The sequence below is a fragment of the Natator depressus genome, chromosome 4 (assembly GCF_965152275.1).
Source record: "Natator depressus isolate rNatDep1 chromosome 4, rNatDep2.hap1, whole genome shotgun sequence".
Lineage (NCBI taxonomy): Eukaryota > Metazoa > Chordata > Testudines > Cheloniidae > Natator > Natator depressus.
In genome coordinates, this window is record NC_134237.1 from 59408961 (window position 1) to 59433381 (window position 24421).

The 24421-nt window shown below is 39.8% G+C and overlaps 1 protein-coding gene across 2 annotated transcripts in view; it reads left to right on the forward strand.

The window, feature by feature from the left end:
- MND1 (meiotic nuclear divisions 1) overlaps window positions 1-24421 on the forward strand; it is a 52651-nt gene that overhangs the window by 2900 nt on the left and 25330 nt on the right. For both annotated transcript variants that reach the window (XM_074950036.1, XM_074950035.1), the window contains exons 2-4: window positions 4113-4178; window positions 5749-5806; window positions 8220-8368. In XM_074950036.1, coding sequence (XP_074806137.1) covers window positions 4113-4178; window positions 5749-5806; window positions 8220-8368 — 273 coding nt within the window. The remainder of the gene's footprint in view (window positions 1-4112; window positions 4179-5748; window positions 5807-8219; window positions 8369-24421) is intronic.

Consider the following 24421-nt stretch of genomic DNA (forward strand, 5'->3'; position numbering starts at 1 on the left):
ATTAATTGTTTTAAATTGATGCATAAGTGACTGCTGAATAAATTATCTTCCAAAATTAAAATTTTTGTACAATATAACTTAAAAAAAATCCAAAGCAATCTGGCCCTTGTCCATGACCACAGATGATAAATGCAAACATTTGTTGCTCTTGCTTATAACCTGTTTCAAAGTGAAAAAGCCGTGAAACTGACAAGAGTTCCATCACTTTCAATCTACTGCAGCTTTGATATGCTATGAATAGCTGAGGCAAGACATGATCCTCTCCTTTCAAAGCTCTGTGTGTCCCTGAACGCTACTTACCTTTTCTAGGAACTCCCCAAATTCACTTTCCCACTGATGAGTGTTTTTAAGGATTCTTTTTAGTATATGAAGATTATGCAGCATATTTTTCCAGTACATAATGTGATGAGCTACCACTTTCTTCCTATGGGCTTTAAAGGGACACTATCAACTTAAAAAGTCACATTTTGTTTAGAAATATTTTATATCCTGTTGTTACAAGTAACACTTGATGGGATAACATGATTTTGGTAATTAATTGATCTTTAAATATTCATGGTAAATAGGCCCAATGGCCTGTGATGGGATGTTAGATGGGGTGGGATCTGAGATACTACAGAAAATTCTTTCCTGGGTATCTAGCTGGTGAATCTTGCCCATATGCTCAGGGTTTAGCTGATTGCAGTATTTGGAGTCGGAAAGGAATTTTCCTCCAGGGCAGATTGGAAGAGGCCCTGGAGGTTTTTCGCCTTCCTCTGTAGCATGGGACATGGGTCACTTGCTGGAGGATTCTCTGCTCCTTGAAGTCTTTAAACCATGATTTGAGGACTTCAGTAGCTCAGACATAGGTGAGAGGTTTATCGCAGGAGTGGGTGGATGAGATTCTGTGGCCTGCGTTGTGCAGGAGGTCGGACTAGATGATCGTAATGGTCCCTTCTGACCTTAGTATCTATGAACACTCAATATAATCGACAGAGATTGGAGAAGAAAATACTTTTCTGTATTATATTTGTATATAATCCGTTCCAGTGTTTCCCTGTATATTCAATCAGTTTCCCCTGCTAATTGTTTGACACATGATGAAAAGAAAAATATTTGAAAAACGGAGCAGAGGATCTGTTCCAAGAGGTGAATATAGCTGAACCTCTTGGTAATAGTGACTATAATATAATAAAATTTAACATCCCTGTGGTGGGGAAAAGACCACAGCAGCCCACCACAGTAGCATTTAATTTCAGAAAGGGGACTACACAAAAATGAGGAAGTTAGTTAAACAGAAATTAAAAGGCACAGTGCCAAAAGTCAAATCCCTGCAAGCTGCATGGAAACTTTTTAAAGACACCATAATAGAGGCTCAACTTAAATGTATACCCCAAATTAAAAAACAGAGAACCAAAAAAGTGCCACCGTGGCTAAACAACAAAGTAAAAGAAGCAATGAGAGGCAAAAGGGCATCCTTTAAAAAGTGGAAGTTAAATCCTAGTGAGGAAAATAGAAGGGAGAATAAACTCGAGCAAATGAAGTGTAAAAATATAATTAGGAAGGCCAAAAAAGAATCTGAAAAACAACTAGCCAAAGACTCAAAAAGTAATAGCAGTTTTTTTTAAGAACATCAGAAGCAGCAATCCTACTAAACAACCAAGGGGGCCACTGGATGACTGAGATGCTAAAGGAGCACTCAAGGGTGATAAGGTCATTGCAGAGAAACTAAATGAATTTTTTGCATCAGTCTTCATGGCTGAGGATATAAGGGAGATTCCCAAACCTGAGCCATTCTTTCTAGGTGACAAATCTGAGAAACTGTCCCAGATTGAGGTGTCCTTAGAGGAGATTTTGGGACAAATTGATAAATTAAACAGTAATAAGTCACCAGGACCAGATGGTATTCACCCAAGAGTTCTGAAGGAACTCAAATGTGAAATTGCAGAACTTCTGTGATATATAATTTATCATTTAAATCAACTTCTGTACCAAATGACTGGAGGATAGCTAATGTGATGCCAATTTTTAAAAGGGGCTCCAGAGGTGATCCTGGCAATTGCAGGCCGGTAAGCCTAACTTCAGTACTGGACAAATTGGTTGAAACTATCGTAAAGAACAAAATTGTCAGACACACAGATGAACATAATTTGTTGGGAAAGAGCCAACGTGGTTTTTGTAAAGGGAAATCATTCCTCACCAATCTACTAGAATTCTTTGAGGGGGTTAACAAACGTGCATAAGGGTGATCCAGTGAATATAGTATACTTAGAGTTTCAGAAAACCTTTGACAAGGTCCTTCACCAAAGGCTCTTAAGCAAAGTAAGCTGTCCTGGGATAAGGGGGAAGGTTCTCTCATGGATTGGTAACTGGTTAAAAGATAGGAAACAAAGGGTAGGAATGAATGGTCAGTTTTCAGAATGCAGAGAAGTAAATAGTGGTGTCCCCCAGGGGTCTGTACTGGGACAATAGAAGTACTATTCAATATATTCATAAATAATCTGGAAAAAGGGGTAAACAGTGAGGGGGCAAAATTTTCAGATGATACAAAACTACTCAAGATAGTTAAGTCCAAAGCAGACTGTGAAGAGTTACAAAGGGACCTTACAAAACTGGGTAAATAGGCAACAAGATGGCAGATGAAATTCAATGTTGATAAATGCAAAGTAATGCACATTGAAACACACAACCCCAACTCTACATATAAAATGATGGGGTCTAAATTAGCTGTTACCACTCAAGAAAGAGATCTTGGAGTCCTTGTGGATAGTTCTCTGAAAACATCCACTCGATGTGCAGTGGCAGTCAAAAAGGCGAACAGAATGTTGGGAATCATTAAGAAGGGGATAGATAATAAGACAGAAAATATCATATTGCTTCTGTAAAAATCCATGGTACACCAACATCTTGAATATTGCGTGTGGATGTGGTCACCCCATCTCAAAAAAGATGTATTGGAATTGGAAAAGGTTGAGAAAAGGGCAACAAAAATGATTGGGGTATGGAATGGCTTCCATATGAGGAGAGATTAATAAGACTTGGACTTTTCAGCTTGGAAAAGAGATGAATAATGGGAGATATGATAGAGGTCTATAAAATCATGACTGGTGTGGAGAAAATAAATAAGGAAGTGTTTTTTACTCCCTCTTATAACACGAGAACTAGGGGTCACCAAATGAAATTTATAGGCAGCAGGTTTAAAACAAACAAAAGGAAGTATTTTTTCACACAGTACACAGTCAACCTGTGGAACTCCTTGCCTGAGGATGTTGTGAAGGCCAAGACTATAACAGGATTAAAAAAGAACTAGATAAATTCATGGAGGATAGGTCCATCAATGGCTATTAGCCAGGATGGGCAGGGATGGTGTTCCTAGTCGCTGTTTGCCAGAAGCTGGGAATGGGTGACAGGATGGATTCCTTAATGATTTCTTCTTCTGTTCATTCCCTCTGGGGCACTGGCAATAGCCACAAGTTGGAAGACAGGATACTGGGCTAGATGGACCTTTGGTCTGACCCAGTATGGCTGTTCTTATGTTTTTAATAAAGATAATGTGATTGTTAATCCACAACATTGGAAAGGTGATTTGAAGGCAGATACAGTATCTGAAAACTACTCTAACTTATACTTTAAAATGGTCTAGATTTCACATTGGCTATGTCATTTTAACAAGAAGGAAAGAACAATATTCACAGAAATAAATGAGTCAGACAAAAAGCAGAAGTCTCACACTATAGACTAAATAGTAGAAATAACTTTTTAAGGACAATTGGGCATTGGTACCAGCTACCAAGAGAGACTGGAACTGCCATTTCTAGAGTTAGTAAGGCAAGACAGACAAGGAACTATAGGGATGCAGTAAAACACATTGAAAACTACCTTACAGTGAGGTAGGGGATGAACTAGATTATACAACATATCAGTACCAAACTTAATATCTTTGAAACAATTGATATATTTTGAATGGATTAGCCCGCCATGGTTTTCCTTTGTGAAGAAGTCCTGTTTTAGGGAGTATTGTGATGTAGGACAGTATTAAGGTAGATGTCAAGGAAATGGTTCTTCTAGAGTAAATAGATGTGAATTCTGAATGAAATGTTAATTCTAAGTACTGAATACATGTTCTATTGTAGTCCAAGAAAAGGGGACTGAGTGTTGAAGAGAAGAGAACTCGTATGATGGAAATATTTTTTGAAACAGTAAGTGTTTTAATTTTTGTATATTTCATAGAATATCAGGGTTGGAAGGGACCTCAGGACATCATCTAGTCCAACCCCCTGCTCAAAGCAGGACCAATCCCCAAGTTTTGCCCCGGATCCCTAAATGGCCCCCTCAAGGATTGAACTCACAACCCTGGGTTGAGCAAGCCAATGCGCAAACCACTGAGCCATTGGGAGCACCCATAAGGAGCCAGAGAGGCTGAGTGGCTCGGGCACTGGACTGTGATTCAGGAGTCTTGGGTTCAGTACCTGGCTCTGCCACTGTCCTGCTGGGTAACCTTGGGCAAGTCACTTCCCTGTTCTGTGCCTCAGTTTCCCCATGTGTAATATGCAGATAATGATACTGATCTCCTTTATACAGTTCTTTGAGAGTGACTAAATGAAAAGCAGTATATTACTATTCTTTATTAATGTACCATAGGGGGAAAATACCTTTGTGATTCCATCAAATTTTTAGCCAGCTTTATTTTTCCTAGGACACAGTGGCCTTACTTGCATTTGTGAAACGATCAGTTGCTGATCAAAGGTGTTGGTGAGAGGTGCAGATGAGCTTGTGCTAAGTAGAGTTTTGGATGCTCTTTTAGTTAAATTGTTCGGCACCAGTTCAACTGAACTTTTATTGATTCCCTTGTCAGCAGTGGATAAGTTATTAACAATTAAGTCGAAAACCAAAAAGGTTTATTTTTCATGTAGTGCAACGGTTTCAAATTTAGGTACAATAGTCAGGAAATCCAAAGTTAGATTTCTCATAACATCAGTAATTGCTGCTGACATGCTTGTGCTTTATGTACTTCTATGTAGTACTTCTCAAACATTTTCCTGTAAAGGGACTGGCGTGTGTAACAGAGGTGGATGCACAAAGCCGCCTGACCTGGTACCTTAATAATCTCCAGCCCATATGTGAGGGAGCAGCAAAGTAAAATTAAACAGGAATTTGGGACATTTTCAGTATTTGCTTTGTTCCTTAGGTTCCAAATCTCGTCAGTTTCACTGTGCTGCCACAGAAGGCAGGGAGGTAGTTAGGGATGCTCAAATTCGACAGTATGGGAGAGGGATAAAACTGGGAAATAGGAAAGGGAAGGATGAGAATGCACCCAAAAGAGGGCAGTGGAAGGGGAAGAGAAATGGAGCTCCAACTCAGAGACACCTTTGTGTTTGTGATGTAACTGAAATATTATTTATTTTGTTTGTTAAAATTAATTTATTGTGATGCTGCAATACAAAAGCAGCTAGACAGGGGCTGAGGATCTGGCCACAGCGCTCTCTTCCCTGAGGAGCTAGCAGTCTAAATTTAGGCATGAAGCAATTAATTAAAGTAACAAAGAAAAACTGGAGGAAATAACAAAGCCTACAACAAAATAAAATCACTTTTTATTTTCAAATACTTTAGCTCTATCTTGAGGAGCATGCAGTATTTTTCCTGGAGAAATGAAAAAATACATTAGATATGGTACTTGTATATTTGTTGGGATTAATTTAGTAAAGAATGTAGATATGACGTAAATGAGACTGTCATTCAGAGCTGATGTGCCTTTTGTGTTTTGAACAGAAAGATGTGTTCCAATTAAAGGATATGGAGAAGATTGCTCCCAAAGAGAAAGGAATTAGTGAGTATTAATGCTTCCCCCCCCTAAAACTTGTTAGACATTGAGAATTGTTTTGTGGACTAGTAATACTGTGTGCATTTTCATGTTTTCACATAACACTGACTTTATGATCTTTATAACAGTAACGTTAAACAAAAGAAAAAAATACCTAGCTGCAAGTGGTACTGGTTTGTCATGGTGGCCTAACCAAGTGTAAATTTAGAAACTGTACATTTTATGCAAGCACATCCCAACCCTATGTTACTAGTAGCTGTAACTCATATTGGGCATTGAGGCCAACATTTTCAAGTGCTGATGTCTAAAGTCTGGAACTTGTATCCCTAGTTAGCTACCTAAATACATGGCATGATTCTCAAAGGAGCTGAGCACCTACTGAAGTCATTGCTGAGCACCCACAGCTTCCATCTCTGAGAATCATGCCATAGTTTAGGTGCTTACCTAAGGATTTAGGTGTCCAACTTCAGTCACCCACATCTTAAAATTTTGGTCCATGCATGTACACAATCAAACTCTGTTGTATTTCTCCAACAAAGCTGCAAGACTATTCTATGCAGGAAAGGTCTGGTCGAAAGCCTATGGAATTCCACAGAAGTCTCTCGGTTGACTTCCATTGGCTTTGGATCAGGACCAAGATGACTTTATATGTTTTGTGTACTTCCAGTCCTGTTCCTATGTTCTTTGTATGTTTTCTCCTCTTTAGATCTGTGTTTTAGTACTGGTGTACAAATGTTCACCTCCTTGATCAGCACATCTTTGCGACATGATCGTGCTCCAATAACAGATAACGAAAAAGTAGTTTTGATGTAAGAGCTGCAGGGAGCTCAGCTATAACCCGAAAAATATTTAGTGGTGAAATACATTTTAAAAAAATGTCAGCAAAGAATAGAGGCACTTGTAAAAGCTCTATGGAGACAAGATAGGGTTTCAGTTGGTTTCTCAACATACTTGCAGTTCCTATGTTTTGCATTCCTTAAAAATCTTAAATATTGAACAAAGAAAGTTCATTTGCATTCACAGAATTTTTAAATACAATTTTTAAAAATATTGCTGTAGACACTTTCTCTTGTAATCCCTTATTGTACACCTGTAACTGAATACTTTGCCAGTAGAATCATGTAGAAGCTGACATGATACAATTTCAAGTCGACAGAAGTTTACTTGCTAGCTTAATTGTTTTATAATTACAATGCTTGAAAAAACCCACTTTCCTATGATGAGTGGGAAGCTTTCCCTGGCAAGTGTGGGGCATAAGCTTTTCAAGAATAAACATTAATTCACTTAAATGTTTCTGGCCCTTTTGATTACGGAGGATAACCTTCCATATGTGAACTGAGTATAAACTAATTCAATGTTGTCCTCTTGAGTCTGCAGGCAGAGAGCTCCAGTACCTCTACTGCTGATTAGCTTCACCAAGAGTAAAAATTACATGCAAAATTAAGAAATTAAACATTAAGAAATGCTAGAATTAAGGTTGCCCAGCAACTTCTAATTTGCCCTATTGTCTGTATGTGTTGCAACAGTCTTTTAATTACGTAGTCTCGTGATACTCCTTTTCACAGATCCCTGCAGATCACTGCCTCATTTAGTCAAGCTTTGCCCTGCAGTCTCCCACCTCTTTAGTTTTCTTTCTTCCCACAAATTTATAGGTGGTTTAAAAATGTTTTTGAATCTTAAAATAATCTAAGGCCCTGGAGAACTTCAAACCAATAGCATCATGCAAACAGCATTCTGGAGGCATACTTAGCCACAGATAAACCTATCCTAGGTGAGATTATGGCCCATTTAACTAGATCCTTGGCAGTTTCAGAGACCAAAAGAGCATCAGCCACCACAGAAGTAACTGTGAGACTGCCATTTGGTCCCCCCTCACCTTTACTAAGCACTCAGCACAGGCCTGACCTGCAATTTTACACGTAAGTGTCCTTTTGTAGGAAGGTTTTCCCTCTATAAAGTAGTACTTTAGGGAAGGGGATTGCTAATCTCACCTGCTCTGATGATTTTTCTTTATTGCTTGCTACATTCCAAACTGGTCTAGATTAGGGGAAAAGTCAGGACCCAGAATGGAAAATATCCAGGAACAAATTGTCTTCGTATTGTAAGCTATCCTATGCATGATATTGCCATTGACTTCAAAGGGATTCTCTGCAGGGAGTGGCTGTGGCACAAGATCTTTATTTTTGGTGTCTTCCAGATAGCTTGTGAAAAAGGAATAAGCTTTTCAGAAATATGTGTTTGTGGATTATGTGCTTTGCTTAGAACTACAGCAACATAAATAATCTGCAGTGAAAATGAAAATAGGTCTAGTACATTGTCTGTTACATTGACATACTTGCTTCGCAATCATATTTTCAAATAAAGTATAACCACTTAACACATACACTGAAGAAAAAGTGACTTTTTTTTTCTTTGTTAGCCGCAATGTCGGTAAAGGAGATCCTGCAAAGTTTAGTTGATGATGGTATGGTGGACACCGATAGGATTGGAACTTCCAATTATTTTTGGGCTTTTCCAAGTAAAGCTCTTCATGCCAGGAAGCGTAAATTGGAAGCACTGGAGACTCAGGTATATTTGTGTTGCGAAAAACACTTGTTTGTCTGAATGGTGTTAGCATTCTGTTTTCCTACAGTCCTTGCCATATCTATGTCAGTTTGTTACAGGACATGCTGCCAGTAGATCCATTGCACCCAGCTAATAAAGTTTTTTTTCCTGCTATTTTACCGTTTTATCAAAAAGAGCCTATTCGTGAGCCAGAACACAGATGCTTTAAAAAATGTTGCCATGGTTGAGAAGATTTTTTTGTTTGTGTTTTTGTTCCATTGATGCAGAAAAAAATTGTGGCCCATTTGCTTTTGATTCAAAACATTTTTATCTGGGGAATTCTCTTTAAATTATTGGGCAGTATGCATTTTCCTTTTTATGCCACTGTATGTTGTGGCTGGGTGATGTTCTAAAGTGTCTGCCTATTCTGAGGACTAAAATGGACATCCCAGCAGAGTGCTGCCTTAACTTGGGTATCTGTTTCTGGCTGGTAGCTTTAGTCCTCAGGTACACTGTCAAACCAACCCTGCACTCCTGTTTAGGGGAGTCGACCAAACTGGTCACAATGTTCTAGATGAGTGCATGACTCTCTTTTGAGCCAACATTGTTATTCTATATTTTCAGTATTATTTCTATTTGTTTTTTAAATAAACCCAATTATTCTGCTTGTTTGTTTGAATTGCTGTTCACTGGAAAGACTTCTATTCGTCAGTTTTGTTTATTCAGAGTATAAATATAACCAAAACTCAGAGGGCGACTTTTTGTAAGCAACTTCATGGTCTGATCACATGACATTTCTTTTAATCTGTTCTTTCCCTGATTTGGAACAATTAACTGATTCTTCAGTGAATGGGTTATGAATACAAAATGTATTTATTTCAGAGCATGTTACTTATTTAACTAAAGGTGGAATGAGCTGAGGCCTTGTCTACATGAGAGTTTTCTCAGTGTATTTCTTCATCCACTCGGCTTTATCTAAACTGGTTTAAGCTGTTTCCCTTGTGAATCTCAGCATCCACACAAGACTGCTCTTATTTTTTAAAATAGGCCCACCACATTCTGGGCAGGCACCCCTGGGTCCAGTGTTTTGCTGCCAGGCTCTATGTATTCTGGGATTTTTCTTTTGATGCTTTGTAGGGTAGCTATTGGAACCTACTGAGATTTGGGTCAGATTCACAAACTCCCACGATTCCTTTCCTAATATCCCATAATTCCTCTGGTTTTCACAAGCCAGCGTGATTTTCAAAGTGCTGTAAGGCAGCATGGAGGAAGCACTGTAATCCTGACCATCACTAATAGGAGCAGGGTGTTCCAGATGTATTGGCAGTCATGTAGGCAGGTGCTTTGGATGAGTTGGAAGGGATGCTAACATGACTATGATGCCCTCATATCTGTTCCTGTTTCCACCACTGACCTTGCAGGGCAAGTCACTTACCCTCTTTGTGCCTCAGATCACCAATTTTTATAGTAGAGGAGCACTTGTGGCACCTTAGAGACTAACAAATTTATTAGAACATAAGCTTTCGTGAGCTACAGCTCACTTCTGAAACCAACTTTTATAGTGAGTTTAAACAACAGCTCCCTCACAGCTATGTTGTGTGGCCTCATTAATGTTTGTAAAGCCTCACATCCTTGTGTGACATCTGAGATTGTCAAATGAAAGGCACGATGTGAGTGCAAATTATAACGTGAACTGCTTCCGCTATCCTCAGCAGGATAACCTTGCAGCATTTCCAGGCGTGGCCTCCAGTTGAGAGTCTGGGGGCATGGAAATTAAATCCATTTTTGCCGCAGGGCAGTAACACTGTGCTGGTTCCTGTCTGACATTTTAACAAGGTTTTTAATTCTTTGAAAAACTAGATCAGTTTAACTCTCCTCCACTGACCTATTTTGGAATTAGGTTCCTAGCAAAAGTAGTAAAATTCATCACCTCATTAGAGCATCCAAATAAGACAGAGACAAGGCAACTTGGGAGATCTACAAACTGACCAATTGAAAAACCTGCCACAATATAAATAAGCAACTGAGCAACCAAATCAGTGTGTGCCAAAACTCCAGCCTTGTTCACCCAAACACACCATTACAACTGCCTTGTTGAATGTAAATTTGTTTTTGGACATGTCATTTCAAGTCTGACTGAGTATAATTTATTTAAAAGAACACACAGCCTGCTAGCTGAACAATGAAATTGATATGCTATAGTCATTATTTTGCCCTCTGGCCTATCTTGTCTCTCTCTCTCATATTGATGAATATTATCCTTGGAATATCCTGCAGTAGCTGCATTAAAATCACACTGAATATTTAAGATCTTATCTACATACATTAGTTGTACTCTACTGGTATAGTTAAAGTGATATTGCCACTCTAGTGTATATGCAGTTATAGTAATATAAGGGTGCTTTATATCAGTATGGCTAGTCTCATATGGGAAGGGGAATAAACTACACTGGTATGAGCCCTTTATATCAGTATACCTGCATTCACAATAGGGGTTGTACTGGTGTAACTACTTCAGGAAAAAAATCACACCCCTAACTGATGCAATTATACTGGTCCAAAAACTGCATAGGCTGGGCCTAAGTCATTCTTTAGGTTTCTTCAACTTATTATTCTGAGTTATTGAAGGGGAAGGGAATTATATAGTACTTCAGTTAGAAAAGACAAGTGGACTTGCTTGTTTCCTTCTGGATCCTCACTATTCTGTAAGTAGGCCTTTCTGAAGAAAATTTGCATTTCAATAACAGTAGCTCTCTGGACACTTATTTTTACTAGATGTTGAAATGTTCTGTCTATGATTACAGACTTAAAACAATTATTTACATCTAAGTGTTTATATTCTTCCTTACACGAGCACTTGCATATGTTTTCTTAATGCTTTCCAAATCCAGTTAGCAAGTCTCTCATGTCATAACATGTAAAGCAGCAAATTGTAAGTTATCATCCCACTTCTTTAGCATATCACACACTTTTGATTATAGTCATACAGCCTAGAATGTGCAGTGTGATATGTTTCCCTTTTGTCTGTCTTGTCCAGATCCATTTGTATGGTAATATTTATTGTCCCCTCCCCTCATCCGTTTCAGAATCTGAAAAATGTAGGCTTTCATACTGGAGAAAAAATAGTTAGCGGTTTGGTAGAGGGTGAACCTTTCTCAAGTGTGCTGAATTTAACTGACACTATGTACTTTTTGGCTGCGTTAGTGCTATGAAAATTATATTTAGGACTTGTATTTTTTGCTGGTAGTAACAAATGTGGCTGTAGTGAAGATAGGACTCTAAGAGCTTTGTCAGTGGTCGATTATTTTGTATCCTAGTGTTCCTAATGTAGATAAGACCTTTGTTTGTAGAGAGCCTGAATAAATAGTTGTGTGACGGGGTTGAACTCTTTCACCCCCAGTTACTTCAGTGAAGTGTTAATGCTGAAGACTTGCAGGATATAACTACTAATTTTTCAAGTGGAGAGCTTAAGGCTTTTCATCACATACATCGCTATAGCTGTAGCGTAGCCTATAGTGAAGACACTCCTATGAGGACGGGAGAAGCTCTCCTGTTCGCGTAGTTAATCAGCCTCCCCAAGAGATGGTAGCTATGTCGGTGGGAGATGCTTTTCTGCCAACATGGGGGAGGAAGACATGGGGGTGGAGGGGAAAACAGGTGGGGTAGGTTGGTATTACTATATAGCTCAGGGGTGTGGATTTTTCACACCACTATAGGTCTGTACTGTAGACCTGGCCTAAACCTCTTTCTTCAGCTTTAGAATGTGTTAACTAGGATGATCTAATAACACACCTTTCTATTAGTCAAAACAAACAGTGAGTTGTGACACAGACGTGTCTGTAAATGTGAAACAATGGGCTAAATTCCTCCCTGGTGTAACTCAACAATTAAGCCTATGCTTCAGCCTGACCAGCTAGCATATGTTAACGTCTACACTAGAGTTTTAGAATAGGTGTTTGCTAACATGTTCTAACACACTTTGAAATCCTAGTGAAGACAAGCCTGGGGCAGTCAGTTCAACAACTGCTTTTGCAATTTAACACTTGTTTCAGTCTTTTAGGAATTACTAAACCACACCCAAATTATTCAGCTGATCACCAGCAATGGAGTCTGACTCATCTATTCAGAACCAAGAAAATAAGGAACTTTATTCTTGGATATATCAGTGTTGTGGTTCAGCTTTCATTACGGCTATGTACACGTTTGTTTTTTCAGGAAAACTCCATTGCATTATCAAAAGTGATGTTGGGACACAGTAGTAAAAATGCTGGAATTCTATACTTGTGCTTTTACCTTTGCTGTCGCTGGTGGACCTGCAACAGTGTGCGATTTCTTGAAAAATGCTAGTGGTAGGCAAGACTTAAATATTCCTCTTTCAAAGCATTTCCAAATTCAGTGCAGTGACTATATATTACTAGAAGGTCCACAGAGAGCAGAAAGTACTGTTCCAATACTTTTATTTTGGCCTCCCTTGAAAGTAGCTTGTTTCTCCAGTAATCACGTAAAGAGTTCAGGATTAAATCATTGTTTGTTTTTAAATGGATATTTTCTTTGAAGAAACTCCCCCCCCCACCCACCCCCCCCCAAAAAAAGTCATAATGCCTTTGGTCACTTAGTAGACACTTCCCCATCCTTTTTTCTCAGTTCTTAGTGAACAGCATGAGTACATTCTAGGCAGTGATCCTGTTGTGCAATCAGCAACATGGCAATTAACTTTGGTTTTAATTCCCTTTTCATTGTGGGTGTCACTGTTGTTCGGGTGCTTTTGTTTTTTAGTTTCCCATCTTGCTCTTGGTTTTCTGCTAAACACCCAGGGTGGAATCATGGCCTTGTTGAAGTCCATGGCAAAACTCCCATTGACTTAAGTAGGGTCAGGATTTTACCAGTGCTTTCTAACCCAGCTTCCCTCTTGAGAACCACAAGAAGAAGTGTGAATAATAAAGTTGGCAAACATCTTCAATCACATGGTTTCTGCAACAAATCTTGTTTCCAATAGCCTATAGAATAAGTAGTACCAAATGAACCTCTATCTCTCTGCCAAGAGAAAGATTACTGACAGAGTTGAACAACTGTTTTCTAAACAATTTTTTTTTTTTGATGGGAATAGACACAAAATTTTATTCAATTCCAAACTTTTCCCAGCATCAGGTCCAGATAACTTGCAAGCAAGAATTTTAAAAGAGTTGACCAAGGAGTTTTGTGGATCATTGTTGGTTTTCAGTAAGTCTTGGAATACTGGGGAAGTTCAGGGAACTGGAAGAAAGCTAATGTGTAAATATTTAAAAAGAATAAATGGAACAACCTGAATAAATATAGATCTGTCAACTTGATATTGGTCCAAAGCAAAACAGTGGAATAGCTGATATGGGACTTGGTTGATAAAGAATTAAAAGGATACTAATATAATTAATGCCAATCAGCAAAGGTTTATGGAAAATAAATCTTGTCAAACTAATTTGGTATTTTTTGATGTGATTATAATTTTGGCTGATTAAGGTGGTAATGTTGATGTTATATATTTAGACTTCTGTAGGGTATTTAAGTGGGTACCACATGACTAGAATGATACAAAATTAACATTATACGTATTAAATGGATTAAAACTTTTGCCTAAACTTCAGTGTGAGCAGATTAGGCACATGGTTGGGCCAGTAACGAAACTATGTGTACTGTAACTATTGGCTGTCCTATTGTGATACTAGGGCTATGAATATACTTGATGGTATCTTCTTATGTTGGCATTAGTGTGGTTTATAAAGTTCTGTATAATTCACTGCTCTGGAATAGTCTGCAAGATGCTGAGATTGCTTTTGTTTAAAGTTAAACTGTTGTCTTCCAATTTTTTGTTACCTTTTTGCATCATAGCCCTGGTCTACACTACTAGGTTAGGTCGAATTTAGCCGCGTTAGGTCGATTTTTTTTTTTTTTTTTTTTAAGTAATGCGGCTACACAACCAACCCTGTTCCGTTGACCTAAAGGCCTCTTAAAATCGACTGCTGTACTCCTCCCGATAAAGGGAGTAGCACTAAAATCGACCTTGCTGGGTTGAATTTGGGTTAGTGCAGACACAGTGTTGTGCAATTCAACGGTATTGGCCTCCAGGAGCTATCACAGAGTGCTCCAATGTGAGTGCTCTGGACAGCACTTTCAACTCCGATGCACTAGCCAGGTACACAGGAAAAGCCTCGGGAACTTTTGAATTTCATTTCCTGTTTGGTCAGCATGGCGAGCTCAGCAGCACAGGTGACCATGCAGTCCCAGAATCGCAAACAAGCTCCAGCATGGAGCAAGTAGGAGATGCTGGATCTGATTGCTGTATGAGGAGAAGAATCTGTGCAGGCAGAACTCCGATCAAAAAGAAGAAATGCTAATATATATGCCAAAATCACACAGGGCACGGTGGAGAGAGGCTACACCCGGGGAACACAGCAGTGCCTCATGAAAGTTAAGGAGCTCAGGCAAGCCTACTACAAGACAAAGGAGGCAAACAGTCGCTCCGGGTCAGAGCCCCATACATGGCACTTCTGTGATCAGCTACATGCCATTCTAGGGGGGGACCCTACCACTTCCTCACCACTGTCTGTGGACACCTGCAAGGGGGGAGTCTCACGCAACACGGAGGAGGATTTTGTGGAAGAGGAGGAGGAGGGGAATATGCGGCAGGCAAGTGGAGAATCCGTTCTCCCTGGCAGCCAGGACCTTTTTATCATCCTGGAGCCAATATCCTCCCAAGGCAGGTTCCCGGACCTTGAAGGTGGAGAAGGCACCTCTGGTGAGTGCACATTTGTAATCGCTACAGGGGTTAAAAGCAATTGTGTTTAATGTTTGATTTGCCCTGAAGAATTGGGATGCATTCACGGCCAGTACAGCTACTGGAAAAGTCTGTTAACATATCTGGAGATGGAGTGGAAATCCTCAGGGACATCTTCATGAAGCTCTCCTGGAGGTACTCTGAAAGCCTTTGCAGAAGGTTTCTGGGGAGGACTGTCTTCTTTCATCCTCCACGGTAGGACTCTTTACCATGCCAAGCCAGTAGCAAGTAGTCTGGAATCATTGCAGCACAAAGCATGGCAGCAAATGGTCCTGGGTTTTGGTCACCTTCATGCAACATTTGGTCTTTATCTTTCTGTGTCAGCCTCAGGAGAGTGATATCATTCATGGTCACCTAGTTGAAATAGGGGAATTTTTGTAAGGGAACAGTAAAAGGACCTTATTCTTGCTGGGCTGTTTGTGCTTGGCTAAAAGGGATCATCCCGGAGAATAGCTATGCGGTGGGGGGTGGGGTGTGTTGCACATCCAACCCAAAACCGCAGCCCCTCCTAAACAACAAACCCAACAAGCATTGTTTGCTATGGGAAAGGAGGGCACTGCAGTTTGAAACCATTCCCACATGTTATGAAGGTGGAAGAAGCCAACCCTGCGTACCCTTTGGCTTACCATGGCTGCCTGGAAACTGAATTCTTTTGCCCATATCAGCAGGCGCTCAATATAAAAGGCAAAGTGCGAGCTTGTACCTAAAACACATGTATTGTCTGCTGTGATTTGCTTGATTCACTGTGACAGTCTCCCTTTTGTTCTCAGAAATATATCTTCTTAAATTTTACTCTCCCTTTTTATCCCCCCTGCAGGTGGGGATCAACTCCGTATCAACTCCGTCCCTGAGGTTATCGCAGATTAGAAGCTGAAAAAAATGGACTTGCGATGACCTCTTTTCCGAGCTCATGCAGTCCTCCTGCACTGATAGGGCCCAGCTAAGTGCATGGAGGCATTCGGTGGCAGAGGCCAGGAAAGCATTCAGTGAGCATGATCAGAACACGCAGGAGGAGATGCTGAGGTTAATGGGGGAGCAAATGGACATGATCAGGCGTCTGGTGGAGCTGCAGAAAAGGCAAAAAGAGCACAGACCACCACTGCATCCATTGTAGAACCGCCTGCTCTCCTTGCCAAGTTCCATATCCTCCTCACCCAGACACCCAAGAACGTGAGGGAGCAAGGCTCCGGGCACCCAGCCACACCACTCCAGAGATGGCCCAAGCAACAAAAGGCTGTCATTCAAACTGCTTTGATTTGTAGTGTGGCTACAATAAGCAATGTGGCCTTGTCCTTCCCTCCTCCCCCACCCTACCCAGGCTACCTTGTCAGTGAGCTCCCCCATTTTTTTTAAAATAAATAAAGACTGCATGGATTCAAAACAATAGGGACTTTAATTCCTTTGCCAGCTGTGGTCTAAGGGGTTGCGGGGGAGGGGATTGGCTTACAGGAAATAAATTCAACAAAGGGGGTGGTTTTGCATTAAGGAGAAACACACACAACTGTCGCACCGCAGCCGGGCCAGTCATGAAACTATTTTTCAAAGCCTCTCTGATGCGCAGCATGCCTAACTGTGCTCTTCTAATCGCCCTGGTGTCTGGCTGCTCAAAATCGGCTGCCAGGCGATTTGCCTCAACCTTCCACCACGCCATAAATGCCCTTACTCTCACAGATATTATGGAGCACACAACAAGCAGCAATAACAATGGGAATATTGGTTCCACTGAGGTCTAACCTAGTCAGCAAACAGCGCCAGCGAGCCTTTAAACTTCCAGAGGCACATTCTACCACCATTCTGCTCTTGCTCAGCCTTTGGTTGAACTGCTTCTTACTACTGTCCAGGCTGCCTGTGTACGGCTTCATGAACCACAGGAGCAAGAGGTAGGCTGGGTCCCCAAGGATAACTATTGGCATTTCAACATCCCCAATGGTAATTTTCTGGTCTGGGAAGTAAGTCCCTTCTTGCAGCTGTGTGAACTGCCTACAGTTCCTAAAGATGTGAGTGTCATGCACCTTTCCCGGCCATGCCACGTTGATGTTGGTGAAATGTCTCTTGTGATCCACCGGTGCTTGCAGCACCATTGAAATACCCTTGTTTATGTACTGGTTGGCAAGGTGGTCTGGTGCCAAGATAGGGATATGCTTTCCGTCTATTGTCCCACGACAGTTAGGAAACCCCATTGCAGCAAAGCCATCCATTATGACCTGCACATTTCCCAGAGTCACTACCCTTGTTAGCAGAAGGTCAGTGATTGCATTGGCTACTTGGATCACAGCAGTCCCCACGGTAGATTTGCTCACTCCGAATTGATTCCCGACTGACTGGTAGCAGTCAGGTGTTGCAAGCTTCCACAGGGCTATCGCCACTGGCTTCTCAATTGTCAGGGCAGCTCTCATCTTGGTATTCCTGCGCTTCAGGGCGGGGGAAAGCAACTCACAAAGTTCCATGAAAGTGGCCTTACGCATGCGAAAGTTTCTCAACCACCGGGAATCATCCCATACCCTCAACACCATGCGGTCCCACCAGTTTGTGCTTGTTTGCCAGGCCCAGAATTGACGTTCCACTGTATCAATCTGCCCCACTGCTGCCATGATGTCCCAATTGCCACATCCCCTGCTTTCAGGAACGTCTGTGTCCATGTCCTCCTCACAATCGTCCTCGTGCTAGCATCTCCGAGCCAGGTTCTGCACATACTGCAGGATAATGCACAAGGTGTTTTCAATGCTCACAACAGCAGCGCAAACTACTAATTCTGTTTGTTTAATGGAATTTCACGCTTTCACTTTTAGTAGCTGTTGATATGTAACCAGTATTGACGGTGTGTCTGTGAAGTATAGATTCCCCCACCCTCAGTTGATGTAAAATAGAATTCGAGTGATTTTATAGTAACTTTTTTTTTAAAAAAGCTGGTTTTATGTGAATTATAGAGGGATTACGGGCTAGATTTAAAAAAATAAAAAGAAATTAAAAACGTGTGTTACCTTATTTTGTATTGTATATCCCATGATTATCTTTTGAAGGAAAAATATCAGCCTTTTAGAGAGACTCTCTGAAACTGAATGCAGAATTTTTAACACAATGGCATCTCCCTCTCTTTTTACCTCTTTTGAAGAATTACTGGCCCAAACCTGTGCCTCATCTGCTCATGCTAAAGTTGAGGCAAAAGTCCCCCTGACTTCAATGTGAACTGACTGTGGGGAAACTTATTTTGGGTCAGACTCTGAAACTTGCATTAAATAGTACTTTACTTCATGAGTGAAGTCCCACTGACCACTGAATAAGCAGATTTTAATAATCAGTGGAGTAAGGTGATGTGACTGAGGATGGTAAAATCTGGTCCTGAGTGAGGAACTCCTAGTATTCTAACAAATGTAATGGTACTTTAGGCCTTCGAGGTGGCGTGCAAGTGGGACGCCAGCAACCACTTCCTCCCTGGCGGCAGCTTCACCCAATTTGCTGACTGGAGGTTCATCCCCTGGGCCTGCCTCATCTGCGTTCCGCTGAAGGGGGCCATCTGCCACGGGAATAGAGACAATACAGGAAGTGTGGCTATGCCAATGAGACACTCCCCCATGTCCTGTGTAGCTGCAAGCCTCATTCCAGAGCCTGGCAGCTGCGACATAACGCCATCCAACATCACCTAGTCAGAGCCATCCCACTACCCATAGGGAAGATGGCTGTGAACTCCGCCATCCCTGGAACCGACAGCCAACTGTGAGCAGACATCGTCATCACCAATGAGGACCGGAAGAAGATCATGATGGTGGACGTCATAGTGCCCTTTGAAAACAGGACCCCAGCTTTCCATGACGCCTGAGCTCGAAAGGTGGAGAAATACACCCCTCTGGCCAAAACCTTGAGAGCTAAGGGTTACCAGGTTCAGACACACCCGCTGATTGTCGGAGCCCTCGGCACATGTGACCCCAGTAACGACCGTGTTAAGAGAATGCGGAATCGGTCAATGCTACGCTCGGTTGATGTGGCAACTCATGGTTTCAGACGCTATCAGGTGGTCGAGGGACATCTACATAGAACACATCATCAGACTTCGGCAATACCAGGAGGGATGAGCTGGAGTGCCGATGAGAAGCGTCATCGGGAAAGTAACTGAAATACTTTCCTCATGGATCGTACTTTCTAAATGGACAACCTATCCTAAATTCTCAATTACTGAGGGACAATCTTCACTCATTGCTATATTTGCTTTCCACAACCAACTCTCTGTATAAGTACCTGAATACTTGGATGCAAATATCTAAACTGTATTCTTAAATTTATTCATCTAAATTTGGGTTATTGCTGATTATGCACTATATATATTTTATGACTTTAAAAACAAACTTTGTATTGTGTGGATAATCTAAGCACTATACCAAGATGTACAGACACTCTTTTCTTAACATGGGTATTATATAATTTTTTAACATTAGCTTTAATAAAATTTTTAAATCTGTTTTTATTTGGAAGCTCACAGGACAGAGGTCCCCTCTTTGGAATGAGTGGCACATGAAAAGTTCACACAGGAGAATTTTAAGGCCACTCACTTGTCTGATCTGTGAATAAAGCATCCTCCAATTTCAGTAAAGCTAAATTTCAAAACTTGGTTTGAAGCAGAGATACTTATTTTAAGAAAAAAAAGTCTCCTGCGTTGTGCGTACATTCTTAATAGGACAGCTAATTGTTACACTACATATAGTTCCTTTACAGTCTGTACCCTGTACTTAGAATTAGAAGTGACTTTAGAAGTGACTTGATTGACTGAACATTACTTCTAGTTTATGAAATCAACATAGAGTAACAAATGTAGCTGTGAAACGCTGCTATCAAATTGCTAGATTTAGTCTCTGTGTGTGTTCCACTCTGGGATTTCTAGTACGCTTATAATACGTAAATGTATACCTTGGACTTATTGTGCATTCAGCTTCCAGAATAATGACTTGAATTATTTTTGTGCTCTCTTTAAAGAGTGATTGGATATAGAGTATAATTTATATCAGTCCCTTTTGAGTAACACATACAGTGTCTGGGATTGTCTGTGTTTTGTCCCTGAAACTTTCTGACAGTATGTGTCCGAGCTGGTTAGAAACCGCAATCACTGAAAAGCCTTTTAGGTAAAAGTTGTCAAAAGAAGACTTCCTTTTTTTAATGATAATGTTCTTCAGCATTCTTTCTGCTGTCCACTGACCTGGTAACTATTAATCCCCACGTGTTCTCTTATTTCCCAGTTCAGCAAATTCTAAATTGTGCACTAAGAAAAACAGTGACAAAAGTTTCTGGGGAATTGCACATGTTAAAAACTTGCACTGTTTTGTCAGATGTGTCTGATGGATTTTTGATTGCTGTTTCAGCTCTTACTGTAAGATTGCTTGCAGTTGTGAAGCGAGGATAAGGAATGAGGCATTTCTGCTTGTTCTCATTTTTGTTCAGGTTGATTTGACATACTTGATATCTGAGTAAACAGCCATCTGTCCCTGAAGTCTTGCCAATTACACCAACTCTGAAAGCAGTCCGAGAAACTTAATTCTTCCACTTAATCATGTGCAAGTCCTCATTCTATCTTTTGTCAAATCCATCTTTTGTCTAATTAAAAAAACCTTGGTCTGGATTTATTATTTTCTGTTTCCCAACTGTAGAGTTTACAACTGGCATTACAGATAGATAACAAAATAAATATAAATAAAAATAAAATATTTTCTCTGAAGAAACATTTAATGACTTATGTGTTAGAATTAATCCCAGATTAAAATTACAGTATTAAAAACTGCTTCCTTTCAAGTATTGTAATTCAGTTAATAGTGTGAGGGTTGTTGTATCTATGGCAAGGAGAGGTAGGTCAAAAATTTCAAAAACAGATACTTAATATTAGACTCCTAAGTCATCGTTAGGTGTCTAAATAAGGGGCCTGATTTTCAGTAGTACTAATTATGTTGACTTCAAGAGGAGTTCATGGCTGCTCAGTGCTACTGAAATTCAGGCCGCTTTGGAGCCTAACTTTTTTAGGCACCCAGTTTTATGGTCTTGACAATTCTCCATCATATGTTTGTAAAAGGAGTCAACTATTTTTCCAATCACGATTCCCTGCAAAAATATCTTCCTTTATTCAGCTAGCATGAATATTTCTTCATTCATTATTTTCCAAGTTATTAATTCCAGTTCTGCTAACTAGTGCTAGTAATTACTTTGTTTTTGAATTTTTTTTTTTTTTTTTTAAAAACCTGGTACTGTTTAAGTCAAAGCTTCTTCAAACTTGTTACCTGGTATTTCACTTTTTACTAACAACAGCTAAATTCTTACTGAATTTGGCACTGCAGTATATAACGCAAGGATTGCTGCTGATGGAAAAGTGCATACTTCCAACTCCTAATCAATGTATGAGGAAAGTAGTAGGTGTTCAGATATAAAATACAGCTCTTTAGTCAATCGTCCTATATTTTTCAAAGGGTATGATATTTGCTTTTCTAGGAACTAGTATTAAGAACAGAGAACAAAATGAAACTGACTAAAAGCATCATATTGCAAAAAATATTTAATGGAGAACTGCTGAAAACTACTATTACTTTCCAACTTGACCCATTCCGCTTGTTTCATGCTGGCTTTATTTTAAATGCCTAACATAAAACATCACAGAACAAAATAGGTGTTTTAAATATGATTAATTATCCTTTAAATTGTCCAAAGCGTTCACTTTTTTTATCATTGAGAAACATGGTTGTAAACCATAATTGTTCAATTATAAAAATCCTTTGCAGTTCAATAGTAACAAATCTCACTGGTGCTGGGGAAGAAATATATTGTGTGCAGTTTTAAAAATAAGGTTCAGGAGAAATTGTTTTGTGTACCACTCTTCCACTATGAGCAGTGTAAGAAAACTTTAGTATGAAATTTTTGCTAAAGTTGGATTGATTATTTTTCTCCAGATTTTTAAATTAATTCTTTCAAAGATTACATTCAACTGAGCTAATCTGTCTCTTTATGGTACAATTAGATATATGCAAAAAGAAAAGAGCTTTTGTACTAAGTGCTCTCTCTCTCTCTCTCCCATCCCCCAAAAGAAGAGGCTTCCCTCAGGAGTCTAGAAATGTAGTGGGACTGGTTTCTTGCTTCTTACTCTTGCTGTTCTCCATTTTTCCATTCTACTTGTCATCCCTCTTATGGTTTTTTTCCCTTCTATGGAAGCCTATTATGCATATTCCATTGTCTGGAGTCAAGATTCTTCTTATAGCTCTGCCTTCATCTTCTCTTATACTTTCTGTGCTTCACTATTTTGATTGCTTTCTTTGTTGACTCCTTCACTAGGTGCAGATTCTGTCCCTTCTTTCATGCTGTTCAGCAGGCTTGGAACAACTGCCCAATTAATGTATTTCAAGTTTCTCCTTTTCCTTTCAATGTCAGAAACTTCTTTAAAAACCTATTTTTTTGACATTATGTGGTATATAATAAACATGTCCCGTTCTTTCTGTCCTTCTCTGAAACTGTTTTTTCTGTATCCAGTGTGTCATTGTGGGACCTGTTCCTACTTGGATTCAGTTTAGTTATTGTGCAGTGTTATGTACCTAAGTGGCACTTTGTGAATGATGATAATGCCTTCGGTATCGGTGATCTCTGGAGAGCAGAGCAAAAGAGCTGTCTGGTACACTTTTTATCACAGATGCACTGCTTCTGTTGTGAGTTTCCTGGCAGTGTAATTAGCTAGCAAACATATATCTTAAATATCTGTACCCTGCTTTAATCAGCAAGTGTGTGATTGGAACTATATATGTATAAGATAAATAATTGTATCAACAGACCTTTGAGCCTGCAGTTCAATGTAACTCTAGTAGTACAGCAGAAACCAATTCAGTACAGCGACTTGGCCTACAGACTGATCTACTTTATAAATAGCTTTAGTTAGTAATAGTTGGAGAGTGCTATTTTTGTAGTGTTGTATATACTTTGTTTTAGTGCAAGGATTATGATTTTTAACTTGTCTATTTTTAATGTTTTATTAGATGAATTTCACTAGATTCCACTCTGTTCTGTATATCTATATTTTGTTAGACTGCTTCCTACCTTCAGCTGATGAGTTACTCTTCCATATAATTGCTGATCAGAACAAAATATAGCGTAATAAATGCTGTAAAATTACCCTCTTCTTCGTACCTTCTGAGATCCAGTTTATCTAATCTCTTCAGTGATGAGGAAGGTTTCTATAGTATAGACAGGAGCATATAATTTTTTTTATACATGCAGTTTTTTTATACAAAACAGTCTGCTTTTTGTTCAAACTAAAAAGCACACCAGTGGTAACCTCTGAACTGAGACAAAGCATGGAGAATTTAAACCCAGAAGGAATTAATTTGACTAAATTATGAGTGTCTGAAAAAGGGACGTTGGAATGGTTGTTGGAACTCGGTAACTATCCTGTGCACTATCCCCACCTGCTATGGCAATTATGTTGTCTTACCATCTTTGGTTAGGTTTCTTGACTGAAAGAAAACCAACTATGATGATATTTCTTTTAAAGACCAAAATGATACCAGCGTAACAGCTGAAAAATGCTCTTGGTGGTTGGCATATGGGACCTTTGGTTTGATTTCTGTCCAGTATACACACTGGAGTCTATGTTTGCATGACTTATGGCAGATTTATAGCTGTTTTTAATGTGATAGTAAGGCAGGTTACATGGTTGGAGGGATATTAGTGGTTAGAGAGGTTGAGAATTTGGGATCTAGAAGGAAGATATCCAAGAAAAATTTTCACTGTTGCTCTGAGAAATAAGAGATCAGCACTTTAAGATAATGCATGTATTGGGACGGATTTCAGGAAGGTTTCACTCTTTGACTGCACCACAAGGAAGAGCAAGGGGTGTGAAACTGTGAAAACTACTGTTCTTATGCAGGAGGAATGTATAAATGTTCCTCTTCAAAGCATACATATATCAGTGAATCGACTCAATAGAATCCTAGCAATGACCTTTATACAATATATTGTAAATCTTCACTGTCCATTTATTTTTGCATCCTTTTATTACAAACTGAACTGGAAGGTAGACAATAGTACTTCTTCCAAAGTGCTGAACAAACATGATATAATTGGTCACCCCAACACTCCCTGCAAGGCAGGGATTAACGTTCCTTTATCAAACTTTTATTTGAATTATTGAGATGCCTAAGGGGTTAGCCCAGTGGCCAGCCACAGTAATGAGGATATTTCTGTGGTTCTCTTCCCCCCTCCCCCAAAGTGTGTCCTAACTTGGGTTAAAATAGCAGTGAAGGCATGGCAACTCA